Genomic DNA, 21,817 nt, shown 5'->3' with positions numbered 1-21,817 from the left:
TACCTGGCAGCTGAAACTAGCTGGAGGGGGATTGCTTTATTTTTTAGGAGGAGAGGGGAAGGGATATATGATGTGGTGGTGGGCATGATGCGCAGAACTGTTGCTTTGGCTCCCTCCCCCCCATATTTTTTTTGTGGGGGTGGGAAGAGAGAGAGATGCTGGGTGGGATGAGAAAGAAGAGAAAAGGGGCAATGCTGGATGGGGGAAGGGAGATGCTGGATGGGAGGAGAGGATGGAAGAGAAATGTGAGCTCTTGTAGGGGGGCGAGAGAAAGAAAGAGGGAGAAGTGCATCGATTTATAGGTTGCAGGGTGGCACTAGAAATCCTGTCACTGGCCCTGACTTAACCTCTACAAATTGGTATGATAATCAGGACAAAATTCTTCAGTTGGGCACTGCAACCAATTATTTTAAAAGCCAAACAGGAGTGCCATAGCCACTTCTTCGAATTAAACCCCTATGGAAGGGCCTTAGCCATTACCTGCATAAAATGTGAGAAATAAGGATCTTCAGGTGGAGACCCATTCCATACCTGTGGAGGGAAGGGTTGTAAAAGACAGGCAGAGTACTTTTCCTTAGAAACACATTCTCCATAGGTAAACCCTAAGACTCCTAAAGGTCATTCTCAAAATAAGCAGAAGAGTTATGAGTCTGCATGAATACATGAATTGAAGAATTTTTGTCACCAGAGGTCAATTCTTGGAGCAAGTGAAACTTCTCTCTCTGAACTCACATGGCACCATTCAGCTCGGATTCTCAGGGCAAATGGGGAGGCTACAGTAAGAGGGGGAAAAGGAAATGGGACTTGATATACCGTCTTTCTGTGGTATTTTGCAACTACATTCAAAGCGGTTTACATATATACAGGTACTTATTTTGTACCTGGGGCAATGGAGGGTTAAGTGACTTGCCCACAGTCACAAGGAGCTGCAGTGGGAATCGAACCCAGTTCCCCAGGATCAAAGTCCGCTGCACTAACCACTAGACTACTCCTCCACTAGCAATTTGCACAATGCTCCAAGCAGAATTAGGCCGCAACTTACCTCTGTAATTCTCCTCCAAATTTACTCAGGCACAAGATCCATCATGTCTGGCTAAGCTAGGCATGATGGATCTCAGTAAATGGATAGAGCTTCTTCCGAGGGGTGCCAAAAGCCTGCAACTGGACCTCTGAGACTGATGGGGCAAGTACACTGAAAGGGAGGGAGAATTAGCCTCCAAAATTCTCCTGCTCAGAGCCATGTGATAAAAAAGATCAGTGATATGGTCTGGCTCCTTTCATCTTTCTTTTGAACACTGTGACTATGTAGCTCTGTATTCAAACTCTCAGAGCCTTTTTGGCACAAACTAGGAGAGCTCTGTGATTTCTCCTTTGGTTTTGGTGCCAGAGAGCTTAATGCTGCCATCTGTGTTTCGTAACCAACAGCAGACAACGCAGCTCTATGGTTTCTCTCTTTCATGATGGGCTTTTGATCCTCAAAATATAAATGTAGTCTCATCATGTGACATCTGCACCAGGATGTTACCAAAGGCAGTCAAATTGCTGAATCATGATTCCCCACCCAAACACCTGTAGCGTCTGGTGATTGCCTGTGATGTACATGATTTCCACGTACAGAAGAAAAGACTTGATGCTGCTGGCTTTTTTCTCAAACATTATGAAGCAAATTAAAAGACATTTATTAACATCAGAAGATAACTAGAGAAGAAAGCATGAAGTTGGGAACTCTGGTAGGAACAATGGCCCAAGGAAGGCATAGCAACAACTTCATATGCCAAAACCCTGCCTAGGAAACTAGGACGACAATACAGTTTTCTGAACCAATGTGCCAAAAAAACCCAAAAAAATAAAACACAACCTGATACCCAGGAAAATATATCCACAAATGTTCAGACAGCAGAACCCTGCTCTGACTGGGGAAAATGTCTGTACTGTTATGCAGAAAAAGATGAACTAAGACATGTTACAGGAGCTCGGGGTTGACTATATACGCCCGAATGGATTTCTAAGGACTTCCTGAAAAGCTCTGGAAACAATCTCTCTGGCACAAGCAAGGTCATCACACATTTGTGTCACTGATGAGTCACCTTGTCTTCAGAAAATTAGTTTGCACCCTAACATGAATTCAATCTTTGGCTTCTCAACCTAGCATAACAAAGCAAATAGCTTCTATTCTTATAAGTAAAAACATGGAACCATTATTTTGCATGAGAAATGTTCACGGACACAGACAGTAGGATGAGAAATTAGTGTGCTTAATAGGAATACCACAGAATACAAATCATTAAAGGTGCTCATTTTCAAAACACAGACTATGTAACTTTTTAAGTCTATGTGCTTTGAAAATGAGCCTCCACATGTAACAATTTTGATGTACTTGTTAGCCTGCGCTCTTACAATGTAGAACTATCAGAGTATAGAAACCAAAAAAGCAAAAATAAAGCATATGCAACTATTTTGTGATATCAAACCAGTTAGAAAGATCAGGTAGGTGAACTTATCAAGCAAAACAATAAATATGACCCTGGCAAGATTAAAATACTCCTGGTTGGGCTGTATCTTTACATCACACCTTGAGTAAGATGGTCTATGGGACTTCATGTCTCAACCACAACCCTACTTTTCTTAAATTGCACACAGTATGCTACATTCACAGAAGTACATTTTTGTACATAAGTTTATAAGAAATCTTCAAGAACACTTTGTATTTTACAGTACTTACAGATTAAGGATCCGAATATTCTGTACCTTTTTGCTTTAAAAAAATTGGTTCATAGAACATAAAAGGGCTCATTTTCAAAGTACTTAAGACTTACAAAGTTTCATAGGTTACACTATCAGGCTTATTTTCAAAAAAGAAGGGCGCCCATCTTTTGACACAAATCGGGAGATGGGCGTCTTTCTCTCAGGGTCGCCCAAATCAGCATAATCGAAAGCCGATTTTGGGCGTCTCCAACTGCTTCCCGTCGCGGGGACAACCAAAGTTCCTGGGGGTATGTCGGAGGCGTAGCGAAGGTGGGACTGGGGAGTGCCTAACAGATGGGCGTCCTCGAGCGATAATGAAAAAAAGAAGGGCGTCCCTGACGAGCACTTGGTCAACTTTACTTGGTCCATTTTTTCTTATGACCAAGCCTCAAAAAGGTGCCTGAACTGACCAGATGACCACTGGAGAGAATTGGGGATGACCTCCCCTGATTCCCCCCCAGTGGTGACTAACCCCCTCCCACCCTGAAAAAAACAACTTTAAAAACTTTTTTTGCCAGCCTCAAATATCATACTCTAGTCCATCACAGCAGTATGCAGGTCCCTTGGGGAAGGGGGAGGTGTGTGTGTGTCAGCGGAGGCATAGCGGAGGCATAGCGAAGGCGTAGACGTCCTTCTTTCAAACATTTTGGACATCGTGAACGTCCCCCCCATAGGGACAGCCAAATTTCAAGGGAGTGGGGTGGCCTAGTGGTTAGAGCACTGGTCTTGAAATCCAGAGGTGGCCGGTTCAAATCCCACTGCTGCTACTTGTGATTCAAAATCCAAATAAATAAAGAGGGTGTCGCAGGCATAGCAAAGGCATGGACGTCCTTCTCACAGAAACATCCACATTTTGGACGTCCTCAACTGCCTGTCGCAGGGACGGAGGCGTAGCGAAGGCACCTAACAGTTGGACGTCCTTCACCCATACTCAATAAAAAAAAAAAAAAAAAAGAAGATATCCCTGACGAGCACTTGGACATTTTCACCTGGACTTGTGTTTTTTTAAGGTTGCAGATGGCAATTTATTTAAGGTTGTAGGCGGCTATTATACACGCAGCTTGTCTGCGTGTATGAAGCCGTCTTTGGCATGCGCAGAGCAGCCACGCATAACGCTTGGCTGCTCTGCACTGGCTTCCCCTCCTTAGGAAGGAAATCGTGTGCAAATGAGCTAACAGCGATTTACTTCATGCATGCCCATTCCTTTCCGAATCGCTAAGGGATCGGTAAGGGAAGGGCTTTTTCCGTTCAGTTAGTGCATCAGTTAGTCCACTGCAGTGCCCCCTAGGGTGCCCGGTTGGTGTCCTGGCATGTGAGGGGGACCAGTGCACTATGAATGCTGGCTCCTCCCATGACCAAATGAGTTGGATTTGGTCGTTTTTGAGATGGGCGTCCTCGGTTTCCATTATCACCGAAAACTGGGGATGACCATCTCTAAGATCGACCTAAATGTTGAGATTTGGGCGTCCCCAACCGTATTATCGAAACAAAAGATGGCCGCCCATCTTGTTTTGATAATACGGGATTCCCCGCCCCTTCGCGAGGACATCCTGAGAGGACGCCCTCAGGAAAACTTGGGCACCCTGTTCGATTATGCCCCTCCACGTAACTTTGTAAGTCTAAGTGCTTTGAATATATGCCTCAAAGTCATTTTAGTTACAATATGCATTTTCCTTGCTAAAAAACATAAATGGACAAAAAGACTTATCTATACACCAATTAACATTGGTACTAACCTTAGAAGTACAATTTATGGATGGATTTCCTTCAGGCTTTAATCCAATAATCTGAAGGAAAAGAGAACAAGTCATCACTATAGTAGCAGGATTAGTAGCTGATAAGTCATAAAGATTAATTATTCACATTTAAAATTATTTATTTAGCATTCTTATGAAAAATGAAACTTTATTTATTCACATTATACATTGTTCAAGGGGGCTCACAAAGAAAGGCATTCATAATAAATGCAAATAAAATGTAATTTCACATGGTGCGATGAGCTAGTGAGGATGTGGATCTCTCTAGCTCTAAGGCTACCCCGGCAAATCAGCCAATATCGAAACAAATTGCATTATTTTGCTCACGTGGAGCCAGGCAGTTCTGAGCACATGCAGAAATGGCTTTTAAAACTGACAAGAAGGAAAGATAAGATGAAGTAAAAATCCAAGATGGCAGATGCTGCTTCATTGCTGCTGGTAGTTAGCAACATGTGCAGCTCTTCCCAGGTAGAACGGTCCCCTCAGTCTAAAGCACATAATACGTACTAGAGACACAGAAAATGATGGCAGATGACCATATGGTCAATCCGCTCTGCCCATCCATACCATCTATCATCTCTTGGGGAGGTGGATAAATATGTGCCCAAATAATCCTGCTGTCTATGGAGAAACACCCATTACAAGTAAGCAACTTTGTTTTCTCTGTCAACAAACAGGATTAAATCTGGCACCCACAGGGTTGCCAGGTGGCTGGGGGGAGAGGGGGAACAAGATTCTCCGGGCCCGGCTCCAAGAGGGGCCCAGCAGTGGGGTCTCTCTCTCTCCTGCTCCTGTGTGTCGGGACCAGGTGATTAAGTTAAAGTAATAACCCGGTCCTGGCACACAGGAGCAGAAGAGTGACAGAACAAGAAAGGAGCAGACGCAAGAAGGTAGAGGAGTGGGGGGCAGTGGTGGCCCTGTCCCAGGCCCGCCTCTGTCTCTTGGGAACCCAAAAGCTTAGGATTGCTCCAGTGTTTCAGAGAATTGTCCTACTGGTTTTGCAACAGCAGACCATTTACATGGACTGTTCAGTATTTATTAAGATTTATTAATCACTTTTATGAAGAGATTCACACAAGGCAGTGTACTAGTTTAGCTTGACAAATTTTATATTGAATTAACAATGGTAAAATAAGTTGTCAGTACTGCTTGACTGAAGGCACAGACTTGATTAAAGACTGATCCAGGCAGTATTGGGAAGTAACAAACTGGTTTTATGCCAAACTTTTACAAAATTATGGAATGAGGACCAGGAAGCTCCTTGGTCGATGCTCTGTAGTTGGGCAGATTTCAGAAAAGCTACAACAGCAGCAGTGCGTCTACTCCTTGCAGGTCAGAAGGATTTCAGCTTGGTCACAGCAAAACTGAATACAGGACACTAGCCAACTAGCTAGTGTATATTTAGCAATTAAGTTCTAATTTTGTTGAAGTTGGAGACAAAACGTATAGTTTTCCAATGGACTATCCTTTTCAGGTAGCATTTTATGCTTCTATGTATTTGTTTCAATATGACTCATACCTTTTTGCAGCAGTAGAACTACTACTTGACATTTCTAAAGCGCTGCTAGGGTTACGCAGCGCTGTACAATTTAACATAGAAAGACAATCCCTGCTCAAAGAGCTTACAATCTAAAGGACAAGTGAACAGTCACACAAGGTGGTAATGCTGAGTATATATTTTCCTGTCCCTAGAGGGCTTACAATCTAAGGGCCCCTTTTACCGAGCTGCGGTAAAAGGGGCCCTGTGGTAGCATCAGTACGTGGCTTTCCTGCAAAGCCCTTACCGCCATTGGCGATAGTGCTGGATTGGTGTGCAAGGGCCCCTAAGTTTGTACCTGAGGGAATGGAGGATTTAACTGACTTGCCCAAGATCACAAGAAGGAGCAGCAGCAGAATTTGAACCAGGCTTCCCTAGATGTTAGCGTGGTGCTCTAACCATTGGGCTACTCCTCTCTACAATCCAGAGTTGAGTCTTTCTCAAGTTGATGCTCATGATCTTTAAGATAGAAGGTCATGAAGAATCAAATCAAGGTCCATCAAGTCCACCATCCTGTTGCCAACAGTGACCAATCTGAGTCAAAAGTACCTGGCAGATGAGGATCACTATCTGCCTGGTGGCGCAAGCTGTGCGAGACCAATAGTTGCAGGAACACCTATGGACATCATCTGGCACTTGATGTTGCCAACTGGTGTATTCCAGACACCACTAATTCAGTGCCCTTCTGCAGAACGCAGCCATGTGCCCAAAGGGGCACACCACGCCCTTTGGGAGCCAAGGAGCAAGGAACAGGGTAGTACATAAGAACATAAGCATAAGAAAATAAGCATTGCCGTACTGGGACAAACCGAAGGTCCATCAAGCGCAGTATCTTGTTTCCAATAGTGGCCAATCCAGGTCACAAGTACCTGGCAAGATCCCAAATCAGTACAATACATTTTATGCTGCTTATCCTAAAAATAAGGAGTGGATTTTCACAAATCCATCTTAATAATGGCTTATGGACTTTTAGGAAGATATCAAAACCTTTTTTTCAAACCCTGCTAAGCTAACTGCGTTTACCACATTCTCTGGCAACAAATTCTGGAGTTTAATTACACATTAAGTGAAGAAATATTATTTTTTTAATTTTTTAAAAAAATGTACTACTTTGTAGCTTCATTGCATTCTCCCTAGTCCTAGTATTTTTGGAAAGAGTAAATAAGTGATTCACATCTACCCGTTCCACTCCACTCAGTATTTTATAGACCTCTATCATATCTCCCCTCAGCCGTCTTTTCCAAGCTGAAGAGCCCTAGCCACTTTAGTCTTTTCTCATAGGGAAGTCATCCCAACCCCTTTATCATTTTTGTCGCCCCTCTCTGTACTTTTTCTAACTCCACTATATCCCTTTTGAGATGTGGTGACCAGAATTGCACACACTATTCAAGGTACAGATGCACCATGGAACGCTACAAAGGCATTATAACATCCTCATTTTTGTTTTCCATTCCTCTCCTAATAATACCTAACATTCTATTTACTTTTTTCGCTGCTGCTGCACACCAAGCATAGGGTTTCAACGTATACTTTTCCTGGTTGGCGACTCCTATTGCGGAACCCCGAATCACGTAGCTATATTTCAGGTTCCTCTTTTCCACATATATCACTTTACATGTGCTCACATTAAATGTCATCTACCATTTGGATGCCCAGCCTCCCAGTCTCTTAAGGTCCTCTTGCAATGTTTCACAATCCTCTTGCGATTTAACAACTCTGAATAACTTTGTGTCATCAGCAAATTTAACTACCTCACTAGTTATTCCTGTAGATCATTTATAAATATGTTAAAAAGCAGCAGTCCCAGCAGACCCCTGTGGAACCCCAATATCTACCAATATCTACCCTTCTCCATTGACAATACTGACCATTTAACCCTGCTCTCTGTTTTCTATCTTTTAACCAGTTTATAATCCACAATAAAACACTACGTTGTGCAATACCAGATGAGGGAAAAGACAGGCAGGAGTCAAAACACGAGTAAAAACAATGAGTACTTCTGCCAAGGGACTGATGGACCAACACATACGATCAGTATCTGACCCTGTGAACTCTAAGTGATATATCCCTTTCAGAAGTTTCTGTCTTTAGGTGGAAGGACTCCATTCCCCCAGCCTCAATTAGTATCAGAGGGAGGGTCAATGTCCCCAGTTAATGTGGGGAATGAGCTTGCTACCCGATTCTTTTTTTGAAACTGAACTCAATACCTCTGGCTTCATTCTAAGGAGGGGCAATCTTCTAAGGTTCCCATTCCAGAGGCAGTACACATAGTTTCTAACAATCTTCCTGACCCCATAAAAGGAAGATATTTACAGGATATACAGATTACTTTACAGAACATATGGCAAAAAGTGTCACATACTGAAATTTTATTGATATTTCAAATTAACAGAAACATGGGTCGGAAACAGGGTTATTATTATTATTTGTTACATTTGTATCCCACATTTTCCCACATATTTGCAGGCTCAATGTGGCTTACATAATACCGTGAATTCACAAAACCAAAAAGAAAAAAAAATTAAGAAGAAATATACATGTAAATAATCTACATTTAACCTTTATCAGTCGGTATATAAGGAGATCCAAGGCACTATATCAAGAAATATTAATTACAGTGAAACCTCGGTTTTCGTCGATAATTCGTCCGAAAATTATCGACAAAAACCGAGCCAACAAGCAATTTTTCTTCTTAATTCTTTTAAATGAATAAAAAAAGACTGTGTAGAATAGATGAATATTTAATATGGCATTTACCTTTCTGAAGACTCTTCTTATGCACAGGCACTTTTTTCATCAAACAGCAGGCAATTTGAGGCAGCAGTGTGATCCCACAACCAGTAGTGTTGGCAAAACGACAAAATGTTTTCATCAAACAGCAGGCAATTAGAAGCAGCAGTGTGATCCCACAACCAGTGTTGGCAAAACGACGCCCTAGAAGAACTCCCCAGAAGAACGACACGTGAGAACGCAAAATTAGCAGTGTTGGCACGCCAACGAATTCCGAGGCGACCAATGAAAACCGAGACAAAATTTTCCCCCCCAAAAATCAACGAAAACCGAAACCAACGAAATCCAAAGTCAACGAAAACCGAGGTTTCACTGTACATACAACTAAACAGGCATTGCTAAAGCGCAGAATTCCTAAACTTCAGTGTGTACAAGTCACAGGTGATTGAACAAAGATTCCTGAAGGTCTGCTACTTTTAGAAGCCAAGAAAGCATTTAAATGAGCTGGCTCATAGAAAATATATCTAACAGACTCAAGTTTGATTATACACTTACATGGAAAATTCAACCAAAAAAGACCACCTAGCTCTTGAACTTTAGATCTCAAATCCAAAAATTGTCTCCTCCTTTTCTGAGTCACCCTTGCCATGTCTGGGAATACCCGAATCTGGCAATTAAGAAGTGTCTCTTTAGTAAAGGAAAAAAAAAAGTCTCAAAACCCAATCTCTACCTGGCTGAAGGACAAGATTCACAATTAACATTGCTGAAACTACACCTTGATCTTCTCTAGTTATTATTTAAGCGACATTCAATTCAAGGGAAATATCTGTCCCTGGAGTCAAATCTTGATCTGCTAGTTTCTTGGACATTTGAGGCAAAAAAATGTGCTTTTTCAACAGGAGAGCAAGAGTGTTTAGGTATTGTCAATAGTTAAAGAATTATATAATTTTAAGAGTTAACAAAGGTGTCACTGATGTAACTTTTGGGAAAGTCACAAACCTCAATGTTCTCCAATGCAGAGTTCTTCAAGTTTTCTATTTTGCGATGATTTGCCAAGTTATTCTTAACCAAGGTTGCTTGGCAATCTGAAATCCCCTTAATCTCAGTCTTCACTACTTCAAATTCCTTTTGATTGTCATTAACTTTTTGTTGTACTTCCATTAATACCCCTTGATAAGACTGGAACTGTGTAGCCAGCAATTCCAATTTTCCTGAGATAGACTGGTCCAATTTAGTTAAAGCTTCCCAAATAACATCAAGAGTGACTAATTTTGGTTTAACAGAAAAGCAGGTTTCTGCAGCTCACCTGAGATCTGAGAGGTAACTTGCAGGCCCTCGGGAAGCCTCTGCTTCTTCTCTCCTCGATCCAAAAGTGTCACACCACTGGTGTCCAAGGCATCAAAGATGCTGAAGCACCATCTTCCAGTGATGTTCCCGCAGAGGCCTGAGACACATCAACTCAGATTCTGTTGAGGTCTTCTGCCCGACCACTGACATCACTGGGTCTCCCAGCATCAAGCAGGGAGGACATCTATTCTTCCCCCGCCCTCCCCTGCAGCAACACAGGCAGTACGACTCCACTGCTCACAGAAAAGCAATTCATCAGCTGGGGCCGGGCTCTCCGCAGTATAGGTCCGAGTCTGGCCCCTAGGCTTCCCCAACAGAAGTAAGCAAACCAAGAAAAAATTGCTTAAAGGAAAAACCTCATGAGAGGGTGGAGGAGGGGGGAGAGAGCACCTATTAGCATGCTGCCTCAGTGGCCATCTTGGATCTGGAAATAAGTTACATTTTTTGGGACCCAGTTCAATTGCAGAATTTTCTTATAGATAAACCTGTTATACAAAATTAAGATTTTTGTACTGCTTTCTTGGCTGGTGTGAGAATGAAGAATAAGAACAAGATTTGTTGTTTCTATACTACCTGGTCTTACAAGATTCTTCTGTAGAGAGGTGTGGTAGCCATGTTAGTCCCCACCCTCCCACTCTGTCAGACTGTCAAAGTAATGCTTTGATGTTTCTCTTATATATACTGCTACCACATTTGCTTATTTCCGATCTGACGAAGAAGGGCAACCTTTGAAAGCTAATCAAGAAATGTATTAAGTTATGTCCAATAAAAAAGATTCTTCTGCAAATCCTCACCTCACTCATCATGCCTATCTCCAGATTTATAAATGTGTTGAATGCACAGACACTCCTCTACTGACCCTTTCCATATAAATAACTCTCAGTTTACTTCAACCAGTTTCCAATCCACAAAAAGAAATTAACTCCATATGCCCCAAATCTAATTTCCTAAAAGAGTCTCTCATAAGGGATTTTGTCAAATACTTTCTGAAAATCCAACTATATTGTGTCAGCTGGCCCACCTTTATCCATGTATTTACACCTTCAAAAAAAGAAGGTACAGTTATTGTGATGATTTGCATATATGGCTCATCAAACATATAAATGACAAGTGACCAACTCACCCGCAAATGCACAGTAGAGACTTCCCTCTCTGTCCCGCCCTCGCGTCGACGTGATGACGTCAGAGGGCGGAACAGAGAGGGAAACGGACGCTGCCGCTGGAGCCTGCAGATGAAGGAACATCGCTGGTGCACCAACCTCCACCCCCCTCAATCCCCGACGTCATTGTCGCCGTTCCCTCCCCCCTCCGTATCGGGCCCCCTGCACTGACATGACAGCGCCTCTCACCTCCGTGTGGAAGCGCTGCAGACAGCAGCACAGCGATCTGCTGCTGCCTGCAGCGCTTTCACACGGAGGTGGCAGGCGCTTTCATGTCAGTGCAGGGGGTCCGGCACGGAGGGGGGAGGGAGCGGCGGCGAGGAGGGTAGCTGGACATGGGGGGAGGGCAGGGGGGAGAGAGAAGGGCAGAGAGGAGGGTTGCTGGACATGGGGGGACGGCAGGGGAGAGAGGAGGGTCGGTGGACGGGGTGAGGCCAGGGGAGACAGGAGGGGTGCTGGACATGGGGGGAGGGCAAGGGAGAGAGCAGGGTTGCTGGACATGGATCGATGAAGGGGAGGGCAGGGGAGAGAGGAGAGTTGCTGGACATGGGGAGAGGGCAGGGGAGAGAGGAGGGTTGGTGGACATGGGGGGAGGGCATAGGAGAGAGCAGGGTTGGTGGACGGGGGGAGGCCAAGGGAAAGAGGAGGGTTGTTGGACATGGGGGGCAGGGGAGAGAGCAGGGTTGCTGGACATGGATCTGGGGAGGGGAGGGCAGGGGAGAGAGGAGGTTTGCTGGACATGAGGTGAGAATTACAAATCTCGCCCGTTTTAAATCGGCTTAACGGCTAGTACGTAACATAACCAAGGCTGGTAATTCACATATTCTTCTGACCAAGGTAACTGTAACTTCCACATGAGATACTTTAGAGATGAGGATTCCATCAGTTAAAAGCTGGTTTCATGAATGAAAAAAGGACATTTAGTTCCATGGAACTGGTGACTTTTGAATTGGAGGCTTGATATGAAGACAGCTTCTTAAATTTCAAGATAAATGAATATTGAGAAGCCAGAAACTGGCCTTTTAGAACACAATAGGCAGACAGGGCACTAAGATGCACTCCGACAGAAGATGTTTGAAGTCCTTGCTCATACAAATCAAGTAAGTATTAAGTATAATGTTTGATGACAGCAAAATGGGTCCTGGCCTCGATTCATACACCAAAATGAAAATATTGTCCATTTAAAAGGCACATAATTTTCTCATGGAGGGTTTTCTGTGCTGCAGCCAATTGTCTAGAATTGGTATTACAACGATGAACACCCAAGCCCCGCTAGTAGATCACTGGTTGGAGAAACAACATAAAGTGGAAGATATGAGATGGAGGATAGTGGAACAGGTACAAATAGGCAAGGAAGGGGGTTCTTGTAAATAATTTGCGTGTTCCCACTAATTATTCTGACCTCGTATTCCCCCCAGACTGCTCTTACACAGTCCAGCAATTAACAAGTTCCATAATCAGAAGGACACTGGGATTTGATGGATTTAAGAAGATAGTTTATTCAGCATCTTACCAAAGCAGTACATGTAATTAGGCATTCATATCTGGAACATGGTGGAACAGCGCTTCACGACACACAGCAGGTGCAGTCTGTCCTCTCTCTTCAGCCTTCTGCTCTGATACCCTTCAGACTGCCCTTTTTATACCCTTCTGGCTCTATTCATCCCAATGGACCCTAACCTTCTCACCAGAACTCTTTGGCCCTTATCAGTTGATAAGAATGTCTTCACATGTTCCCAAGTCCCCCTTTGGATGTTCTCATCCTACTTGCACCTGACCTACTGCTATATTCCACTAGCCAAAACATCTTTGCTCATGACTTCTTGCAGGTACCGGTCCCACCATTGTTGATAGAGCAGATTCCCCTTCCTTCTATCTGCTCTCAATTACCTCATTTCAGCATTTGCTGCAGTGAAATGTATCTGTGTCAGAGATGATCTTTGATTTTTACAGCCCTAGCTCTTAGCCTGAGCCATTGGCCTGTATTTCACTGAGAGCAAGTGACAGCATATTTCTACACTCTATAAATAGATTATTGAACTATAGAGAACAATGGTTTATTTACAGTTTACAAACAGTGACACCAGGGGTCTGAATGCAGAATTAGAACGGGCCTCCCTGTTGTGAACAGATGATACATAGTAGCCTATGGGAGCCGGGGGATCTGTGACGTCATGAGTGACGAATTGCTTAAATAAGAACAAATAAATGCTGTTGCCATCTTTGCAGAGGGGTGATCCCTGAAAGTAGTAGCAGAGCTGGTGCTATATACGGCTGAGGGTAAAGTAAATCGAGTTTAATTTGGGAGTACTGGATAGGGTTAATTGAAGTAGGTAAGCCCTACCGGTACCTTTACTGATGTTAAATGTTTAACTTTTATTCCCAGGGGAATGTCCTTGAGACAGCCCGTGGGAGAGTGAAACATGCATGTCGGACACTTCTAAGCACCCGAGCCAGATACAATCCATATAAAAAGAGGAGTATCATTATTCAAATTCAAGTTGGAAATAAAAAACCATATAAATTTAAAATATAAATAGTTGAAGAGGAGGTAATTGGGAGAGCCAATGAAGAGGTGGGTGCTATAAACATTGCTTCTCGCTAATATTAGCAATGAGCACCGCTGAGGTTCCCAAAGATAAATTGTAAGAACAGAATTGTATGTGGTAATCTTAGAAAACATTGTGGTAAAATTGAAGTGGGAAATTTGGAGCTGGGATTTGGTGGAATTGAAAACGGTAACGGAATTCAAACATGTGTGGGATAAACATAAAGGAATCCTGTTCAGAAGGAATGGATCCTCAGGAGCTTAGCCGAGATTGAGTGGCGCGGGAATAGTGCTGGGCAAACTTATACGGTCTGTGCTGGGGCTGGTGGTTGGGAGGCGGGGATAATGCTGGGCAGACTTATACGGTCTGTGCCAGAGCCGGTGGTGGAAGGCGGGGATAGTGCTGGGCAGACTTATACGGTCTGTGCCAGAGCCGGTGGTGGAAGGCGGGGATAGTGCTGGGCAGACTTATACGGTCTGTGCCCTGAAGAGGACAGGTACAAATCAAGGTAGGGTATGCACAAAAAGCAGCACATATCAGTTTATCTTATTGGGCAGACTGGATGGACTGTGCAGGTTTTTTTTTCTGCCGTCATCTACTATGTTACTATGTTCTGAAATAGCTGGATATTCATTAGTAGGCTCCTGGAAATATCATCATTAAAGTTTGGCCAAAGCGATAGAATTGGAGGAGGCAGACCTTTCCATTCAAGGAAGCAACAATGTGCTACTCAATTTCCTAGTTGTCAAAAGTAGGGAACTTCAAATTAGGATGCAGAAGTGTTATAAAGGCTGTAAACATTGGAAACTGAGTGGAGGATGAACTCAGCTTCTTGACCTGGAGATGGACATCTTGAGTAGAGAGGTAGTTTGGCATTTTCTCTGTTTGCAAATACTCTATTTGCTGAGGTTCAATGTCTTGGAAGATGGCTTAAATAACTTAATAAGCCAGTGACCACTCTTTGAGGATGAAATGCTCAGCTGAGTGTCTGCAAAGTAATTTTGTTTCCTAGAAATATAGGTGGCTTGGATGGACATTCAATGGCTGATCATTAAATCTCAGGTATGTGCTGCTTCTCAACAAAGTCCCTCCATGCTTGTTGACATATCACACTTAACCGTCTGTGGATCAACACAGACTAACCATGAAGGGGATCTATGGATACTTCAAGAGTAAAAGATTGCCTTTAGCTCCAGATGATTGATGTGGATAAGTATCTCTGCTTTTGACCAGATGCACTACATATGTTGAAGGCCACGGTGGGCTTCTCACCTGATCCTTGAAGCATCCATGGTGAGGATGCACTAATGCTGCCGAAACATGAAATGGATTCTTCAGTTCACCACTACAGCATGGCCTACAGGCGAGCAGAAAGGGAATATCTTCCTAAGACTGCAGACTGTTAAGTCTCTTTTGGGGGGGGGGGGGGGGGGGGGGGGGGGTTTGGTTGAGGGAAGAAGGGAAGATGCTATTGTGTTATAATGCCAATGTTTATTGTATTGGTTATCTGACTGTACTGTTTATCAATATAAAAATTTAATAAAAAATATTAAAATATTTGCATCCTTGGAAACTACAGGCATCCTGGAGAGCAGTGCCTGCAGAATGGGTTAACAAAAGGCCTTTTGATATATGAGCTACCTGGAACACACTGATTTTCAACCTAAAGAGCAACTCACTTTGCAAGTTATTCTTATTGCCAAACATCGAAAGTACCATGTAACATTATACACTCATACCCAAGAATTTCAGCTTCTACCTGCTATATGTTGAAATGTTGCTTATACAATTAGCCAAATAATTTTTTTTAGTTATTTTGTACCATTATAACTAGCCAAAACACACTTGTTGAAACAAAAAAAAAAGTTTTACACTTACTCGGTTCATTTTCACAATTACACATGGAGTTCCGTTAGAATAGCCATACGAGGTATCGTCAATGCCAGAACACTGGCCAAGCATGGTTCGATTAAACTGACATGCCTTTTTTTTAGATTCATCATCCTCTCTGTAAAGCCCTGGGGTACATAATACATTTTTGGCTCCCTGTGTCGAATCATTGTATGCTGCAAAATACAACAACATTTATGTGTACATACATTTCAGATTATAAATGTTTGCTACATGCTGCACTAACAGCTATCAAAGAAAAATATTCAAATATCTAACTGCTTTACACTCCTCTTTCTTAATGCTAATACTACATGCCCAACACAGGTTGGTCTTTAATGCTACACTAAACTCAGGCAAATTAAATTCTGTAAATATGTAACACAAATGTTCTGCATTCTATTGTATTTCTTTTTTTAGTTGAAAGGAAAAAATATGTCTTATCTGATAATTTTCGTTCCTTCAGTCCAAATAGATCAGTACGGACTTGTGGGTTATGTCCATCAACAAGTGGATGGAGACAGAAAATAGGACTTTGTGATGTGATCCATTTGGACACCGTACACTCATAATCCCTCAGTATTTCGATTGACAAAGCAATGGAAGTTTTATATATATATATATATATAGACACATCTATATATATATATATATATATATATAGAGAGAGAGAGAGAGAGAGAGAGAGAGAGAGAGAGAGACATATATACATATACATACATACACACACACACATTGTATTCAAAGGTATAACACCACACTCAGTCATGCAAACAGTGCAACTGATATGAAAAGATATTAAAAGTTCATCTGCAGAAGGAGTTTGGCTAGTCAACAAAGACAAATTAAACTACTGAAGAGGGAAGACACAGACTGCTGGTAGCAGGGTTTGAAATGGGATAATCTGCAGAGGAAATAGTAGCAGAAGGCTACTGAAGTACAGCTGAGCTGTATGGAGTAGAAGATGAGGCTTTAACCTAATTCCCTGAAGAAAGGCAGGCCAATCTAAGAGAGAAATAAAACTAAGGACCCCTGTTTACTAAGCTGTGCTGCAGGCATGCAAACTTCTTAGCGTGCGCTAAAACTTAGCGAACGTCAATGCTAGACACACCCATAGGAATATAATGGGTATTTCTATCGTTAGCGTGCAGTAATTTTAGCACGCGCTAAAAAGTTAGTGTGCCTACAGCATGGCTTAGTAAACAGGCCCCTAAATTCATAACAACTGGATAAATGCCTCTAAATTTAGACTTAACTGATAAGGGAGGGCTCCTGAACTGATCTGTTTGGGCTAAAGGAAAGAAAATTATCAGGTAAGACATACTTTTTCCTTCCTTGTCAGTTGAATAGATAAGTTCATGACTTGTGGGATATAGCAAAGCAGTTCATAAATAGGGTGGAAATACGTGTGGAGGCCCACTGGCTTAACTCCTGGCTGAAGGAATCCCAAAATAGTTGAGTAGAACCGTGATTCCCAAACCTGGTCCTGGAGGCATCCCAACCAGTCAGGTTTTCAGGATATGCACAATGAATATTCATGAGAGAGATTTTGAATGCACTGCCTCCACTGCAATCTCTCTGATATTCATCGTGCATATTCTAAAAACCTGACTAGCTGGGGTGCCTCCAAGACCAGGTCTGGGAACCACTGGATTAGAGGCTATAAAGGAAAATAGGTAGTCTCAAAAGGATAACTAAAAAAACACCCTTAGAGAATCATGACCAATAAAAAATTCCTACTATATACCTCACAATACCTATAACGGGAACTCCACTGAAAATAAAAATAAAAAGGTGAGTAACTATGAAGACTTGCAGACAGTGTTAAGAGGAGAAGCAAGCAATAGAGCTTAACAAACATCAGTACTTGAGAGAAGAAGGAAATATAAAAAGAAACCCCCTTAGAGTGGCTCAAGAATAAAGCTGCCAAGGGTTTAAAAACAAAATCAAGACACCAAGGTGATTGGAAATGCAGTCAGAGAGGGCAGCTGAGCTACATAGTTGCAGGAGACAGCTATGAGACACGCTGCACTGGATATCTGGAAAATAAAAATCAGAGGGGGGGGGGGGCCTCACCTGTCCATCCAATCCCTCGTAGAGAGGCAGGCTATAGAAGACGGCTGCAACTGAAGGTACTGAATTAGGGTACAAAAACTGTAAAAGTTTACTTGGGGCAACTGTAAATCTAGATGCTGAACTGTACTGATTGCAAAAAACAGAACACAGCTGTACCTGAGGCTGCAATAGTGACCTATGAAATAGGCGAAGAGGCCAGCTGCATTGCAAATCTGCAAAGTGAGGAATTCAGAAGTAGCAAAGAACCAGAGAGGCATCAGCAACACCATGAATAAAAAGAGCGCATTGTGCCCGAGGCTGAGACTCTGGGGATCATATCCTTTGTCCCTCTGGGGCCGCATACTCTTTATTTAAAGATATCAGCACCCAAACGGTTATACATTTTTCAATTATTGCCCCTGTTTTTGAAGGGCTGCGATGAGAGGAAGTTAAATTGGATTCTGCAGCATTACCTCTGGCAGGCAGAGGCCTCGGTTACCTATAGAGGTGTTGCAGACTCCTATTCTTCATTGGGGAATGGGTCTTCTCAATATTAAATAATTGCAATTTAATGAATCAAATGCTAAGTTTTATTAAAAATCCAGATATCGTCTGAATATATTAAATTGCAATTATTTAATATTGAGAAGACATTCATACAGGCATACCATACACTCATATTCAGACGATATCTGGATTTTTAATAAAACTTAGCATTTGATTCGAGTGTATGGTATGCCTGTATGGAGAGAAGCATTAATTGAACGTTGTGCTTTTTAGCACATTTCTTATATATATGTTTTTTTTAGAAGAGAGGAGTACATAGATCTTAAGAGATTAGCGTCCTGATATTTTCCTTGGAACATACATTCTGAGAAACATCTTCCGAGGTTGCAAAGACCACTGAGGCAGGCCTTAGGGCCGAAACACGGCCGTGTCGGGTCCGTTTTATATTTTATATTTTATACATACAATTTTTTTTTATGTGAATAAACATATACGTTTTTGGTATCCTCAACTATTCTCCTCACTTTTTACTTTTTATCTCACGGTTTCGTGAGGGTTTTTACCTCCTTTTTGTTTTTGTTTTATTCATACAGGCATACCATACACTCATATTCAGACGATATCTGGATTTTTAATAAAACTTAGCATTTGATTCGAGTGTATGGTATGCCTGTATGATTGTCTGGTCTTGGATGAATGTGCTTTACTATCAAACAATGGAATTCTATGTTTTAGTTTTATATTTTTGTGTTTTTTATGTATTATACATTGTTTGTACTATTTGTTTACTTATACACTGTAAACCGTTTTGAATTGACCACAAGTAAAACAGTATATCAAATGGAATAAACCATAAAGATAAATATTTGGCTGTCACTAATGGGATGTGTCATATTAATGTCTGGTTTAGACTATTTTTCCTTCACTCAGCTGGAAATCCATCTGGTCCCTGGAGTACATTTTAGTGGTATTCTGCACAGACTGCACACTCTGCCAAGGGGACTCTACAAACTGCACCCTATCTTAAAGTCAGCCATAGAAACCTGGAAATGGATTTGTAGGTGTTTGGCATTTTTAGCCAACACTACACCATTCTTAACACTAAGTGGCCATCCGGACTTCCCATCAGGACTGGGAGGCCCCTTCACTCGCTGGAAGCAGCAGGGTATTTATTACTTGCTTCAGCTCATTGACCTGTAGGATAAGCCAAAACCCTTCGAACATTTTGACAGGAAAATCAGTTTCCACCTACAGACATCATCTTCACCTACACTTATTATTATTATTTATTAGGATTTATTTACCGCCTTTTCGAAGGAATTCACTCAAGGCTGTGTACAGTAAGAATAAATCAGACATGAGCAATAGGCAATTACAGCAGCAAAAATACACACATAATACACAGTATGGCATAGCATACTACTTACAATGTCAACTTAATACATAATAGAACATTTTAATTGACAGTAAAGGGTATAAGCAAAGATGGAACATACATTATAGATAGGTATGAGAGTAGGAAGAGTTAGAAAGTAAGGTGATTGATTTAAAGAAAGTTGCACATGAGTCAGAGAGATGGTTAAATATTATCTCAGCTAGGGTAGGAGTGGATAACATGTCCTGCTACAGTATGTGCATGCAAGCCCAACATTATGTGCGCTTTGGAATGGACAGATCTCACTGAAGACATTCAGGACTTGTTATCTGAAACCTTTACTTTGGGTTCCCAACTACTGGTCCCTCTACGGTTCCATCATATGCAATTATTGGACACCACACCTGACACTGACTATAATAAAAGTAGCTCACCAATCGAACGTGGAGTTAGGACTTTCTCTTTCTGGGACCCATATGCAAGCTTTTATTCTTAATAATAAGGCCTACTCCAATTGCGTACTCCATAAAGAATCACTTTATAAGTCTGGACTACACTTATTCATCTCACCGCACCGAGCGCACAAAGCTGGCCTGGCTTCTTCTTGTCAGTGTCCTAAGTGTCAGGCTCCCAAGGCACATCTGGGCCACGTTTTGGTCATGCCCTGTCATACAAGATTACTGGTGCCACCTTCTCCAATACTTTGTCAAGCTGTGGTCTATCTCTGTGGCATGCACTCCCCTACTGCTTTTGGAGCCTACTCTTTAGGAACTTCCTCTCAAAGGGAAAGTAACCGATTTCTCTGGAGGCTGGGTGCTCTTAAGTCCATTCTTCAGAACTGGAGATTACCTGTGGGCCGACAATACAGCTGTGGCGTATTTTGATGTTGTGGGACCTATGGATGGAGCACCTTAAAATCTGAGATATCTCGAATGGATAAGGACCTCTCTTTTAGGCTACCTGGGGACATCTGGTTCCCCCCCCCCCCCCAACACACACATACTTCTTGGATATGCTGCCCCAGCAGGCGAGAAGTCATTTTCTTCACCTGTGAATCACATTTGTTGTTATTTCTTTGAGAATGGAATCTTGGTGCATATGCTGTTTTTTTGTGATTGGGGGGGGGGGGGGGGGGGAGTTCAATAAAGAGGGGTTTTCTCATATATTGCACTAAAAATGAAAGCAGTGTTTCATCATGGTTTATACTGTTTTTGTACATTTTGTGGAGTTAATAAAGACAATTTAAACATAAAATGAGTGCAATGATTTGATATAATCACCTTGCTGTAGACAACCAAGTGCTTCACATATATTTATGATATGTCGCTCAACCTTAAGAGCAAAGGCCAGCTGAAAACTAAGGGTAAGGTCATAGCGAATCTGAAACTGAAGGCAGATGACGACTTAAAAGAAATAACCCCAGTTAACACTTAGAAAAAAGGAAAAAAAAAAACCTGAGAATCGGGATGCTGTAGAATTTGAAATAAGTTGTAAATTAAAATGCATGAATCCTAACTGATCCCCAAAATAGGTATCTAAGGATCAAAGGAGAAATAACTTTAAGTGAATGAATGACCAGTCAGGAAAACAGGATGCACAATTGAAAACTTTTAGGTTCAGGCTGGATAAGCTGAGTTCAATTAATGTGAAGAGTTCTGCTGAGAAGAAACTCATGAGAGCCTGAACAGGCACGGGAAAGATAGAATAAGAGGATAAGGTCAGCTGAACTGCAAAGCTGACTGCGGCAGAACTACCCTCAAGCTAGACAGAACACCACCTCATAAGGAAGACTGTTAATAGTGAACCTGAGAATTGCAAGATTGCATGGCAATAGAATTAGGCCAGCTGCTCAGTTGTAAAAAGCAAACAGTTTGCACAGTTATATAAAAAGTAGTTGTATGTAATGGGAGCAGTGTCCCAAGCAAAGGTAAGTACACCAAAGCTCCTCTAGCTGAACCTTATCAGTGAACAGAGAGAGAACTCAAGCAAATCTAAAAGATTCAATTTTGAGCAGGATAAGAGCTTAACACCAGACAATGGAACTGAACCTGCAAGACAAAGATGACCTAGCAGCAAAAGTGAACAAGTACACAAGGCAAAGTGCAGTCAGATGCATGAAGGCTGTACTACAAACTCTATGGCCAACTAGGCTGAAGCCATGACGA

The 21,817-nt window shown here is 42.1% G+C and overlaps 1 protein-coding gene across 2 annotated transcripts in view; it reads right to left on the bottom strand.

Annotated features, from left to right (window-relative positions):
• The window catches only part of ATP1B3 (ATPase Na+/K+ transporting subunit beta 3), a 141,839-nt gene that overhangs the window by 21,684 nt on the left and 98,338 nt on the right, over positions 1 to 21,817 (bottom strand). For both annotated transcript variants that reach the window (XM_030216675.1, XM_030216677.1), the window contains exons 4-5: positions 15,704 to 15,891; positions 4,482 to 4,532 (exon numbers count right to left, since the gene is read on the bottom strand). In XM_030216675.1, the coding sequence (XP_030072535.1) occupies positions 4,482 to 4,532; positions 15,704 to 15,891 (239 nt within the window). The remainder of the gene's footprint in view (positions 1 to 4,481; positions 4,533 to 15,703; positions 15,892 to 21,817) is intronic.

The sequence above is a fragment of the Microcaecilia unicolor genome, chromosome 10 (genome assembly GCF_901765095.1).
Source record: "Microcaecilia unicolor chromosome 10, aMicUni1.1, whole genome shotgun sequence".
Lineage (NCBI taxonomy): Eukaryota > Metazoa > Chordata > Amphibia > Gymnophiona > Siphonopidae > Microcaecilia > Microcaecilia unicolor.
This window is presented reverse-complemented; position numbering and strand designations above follow the sequence as displayed.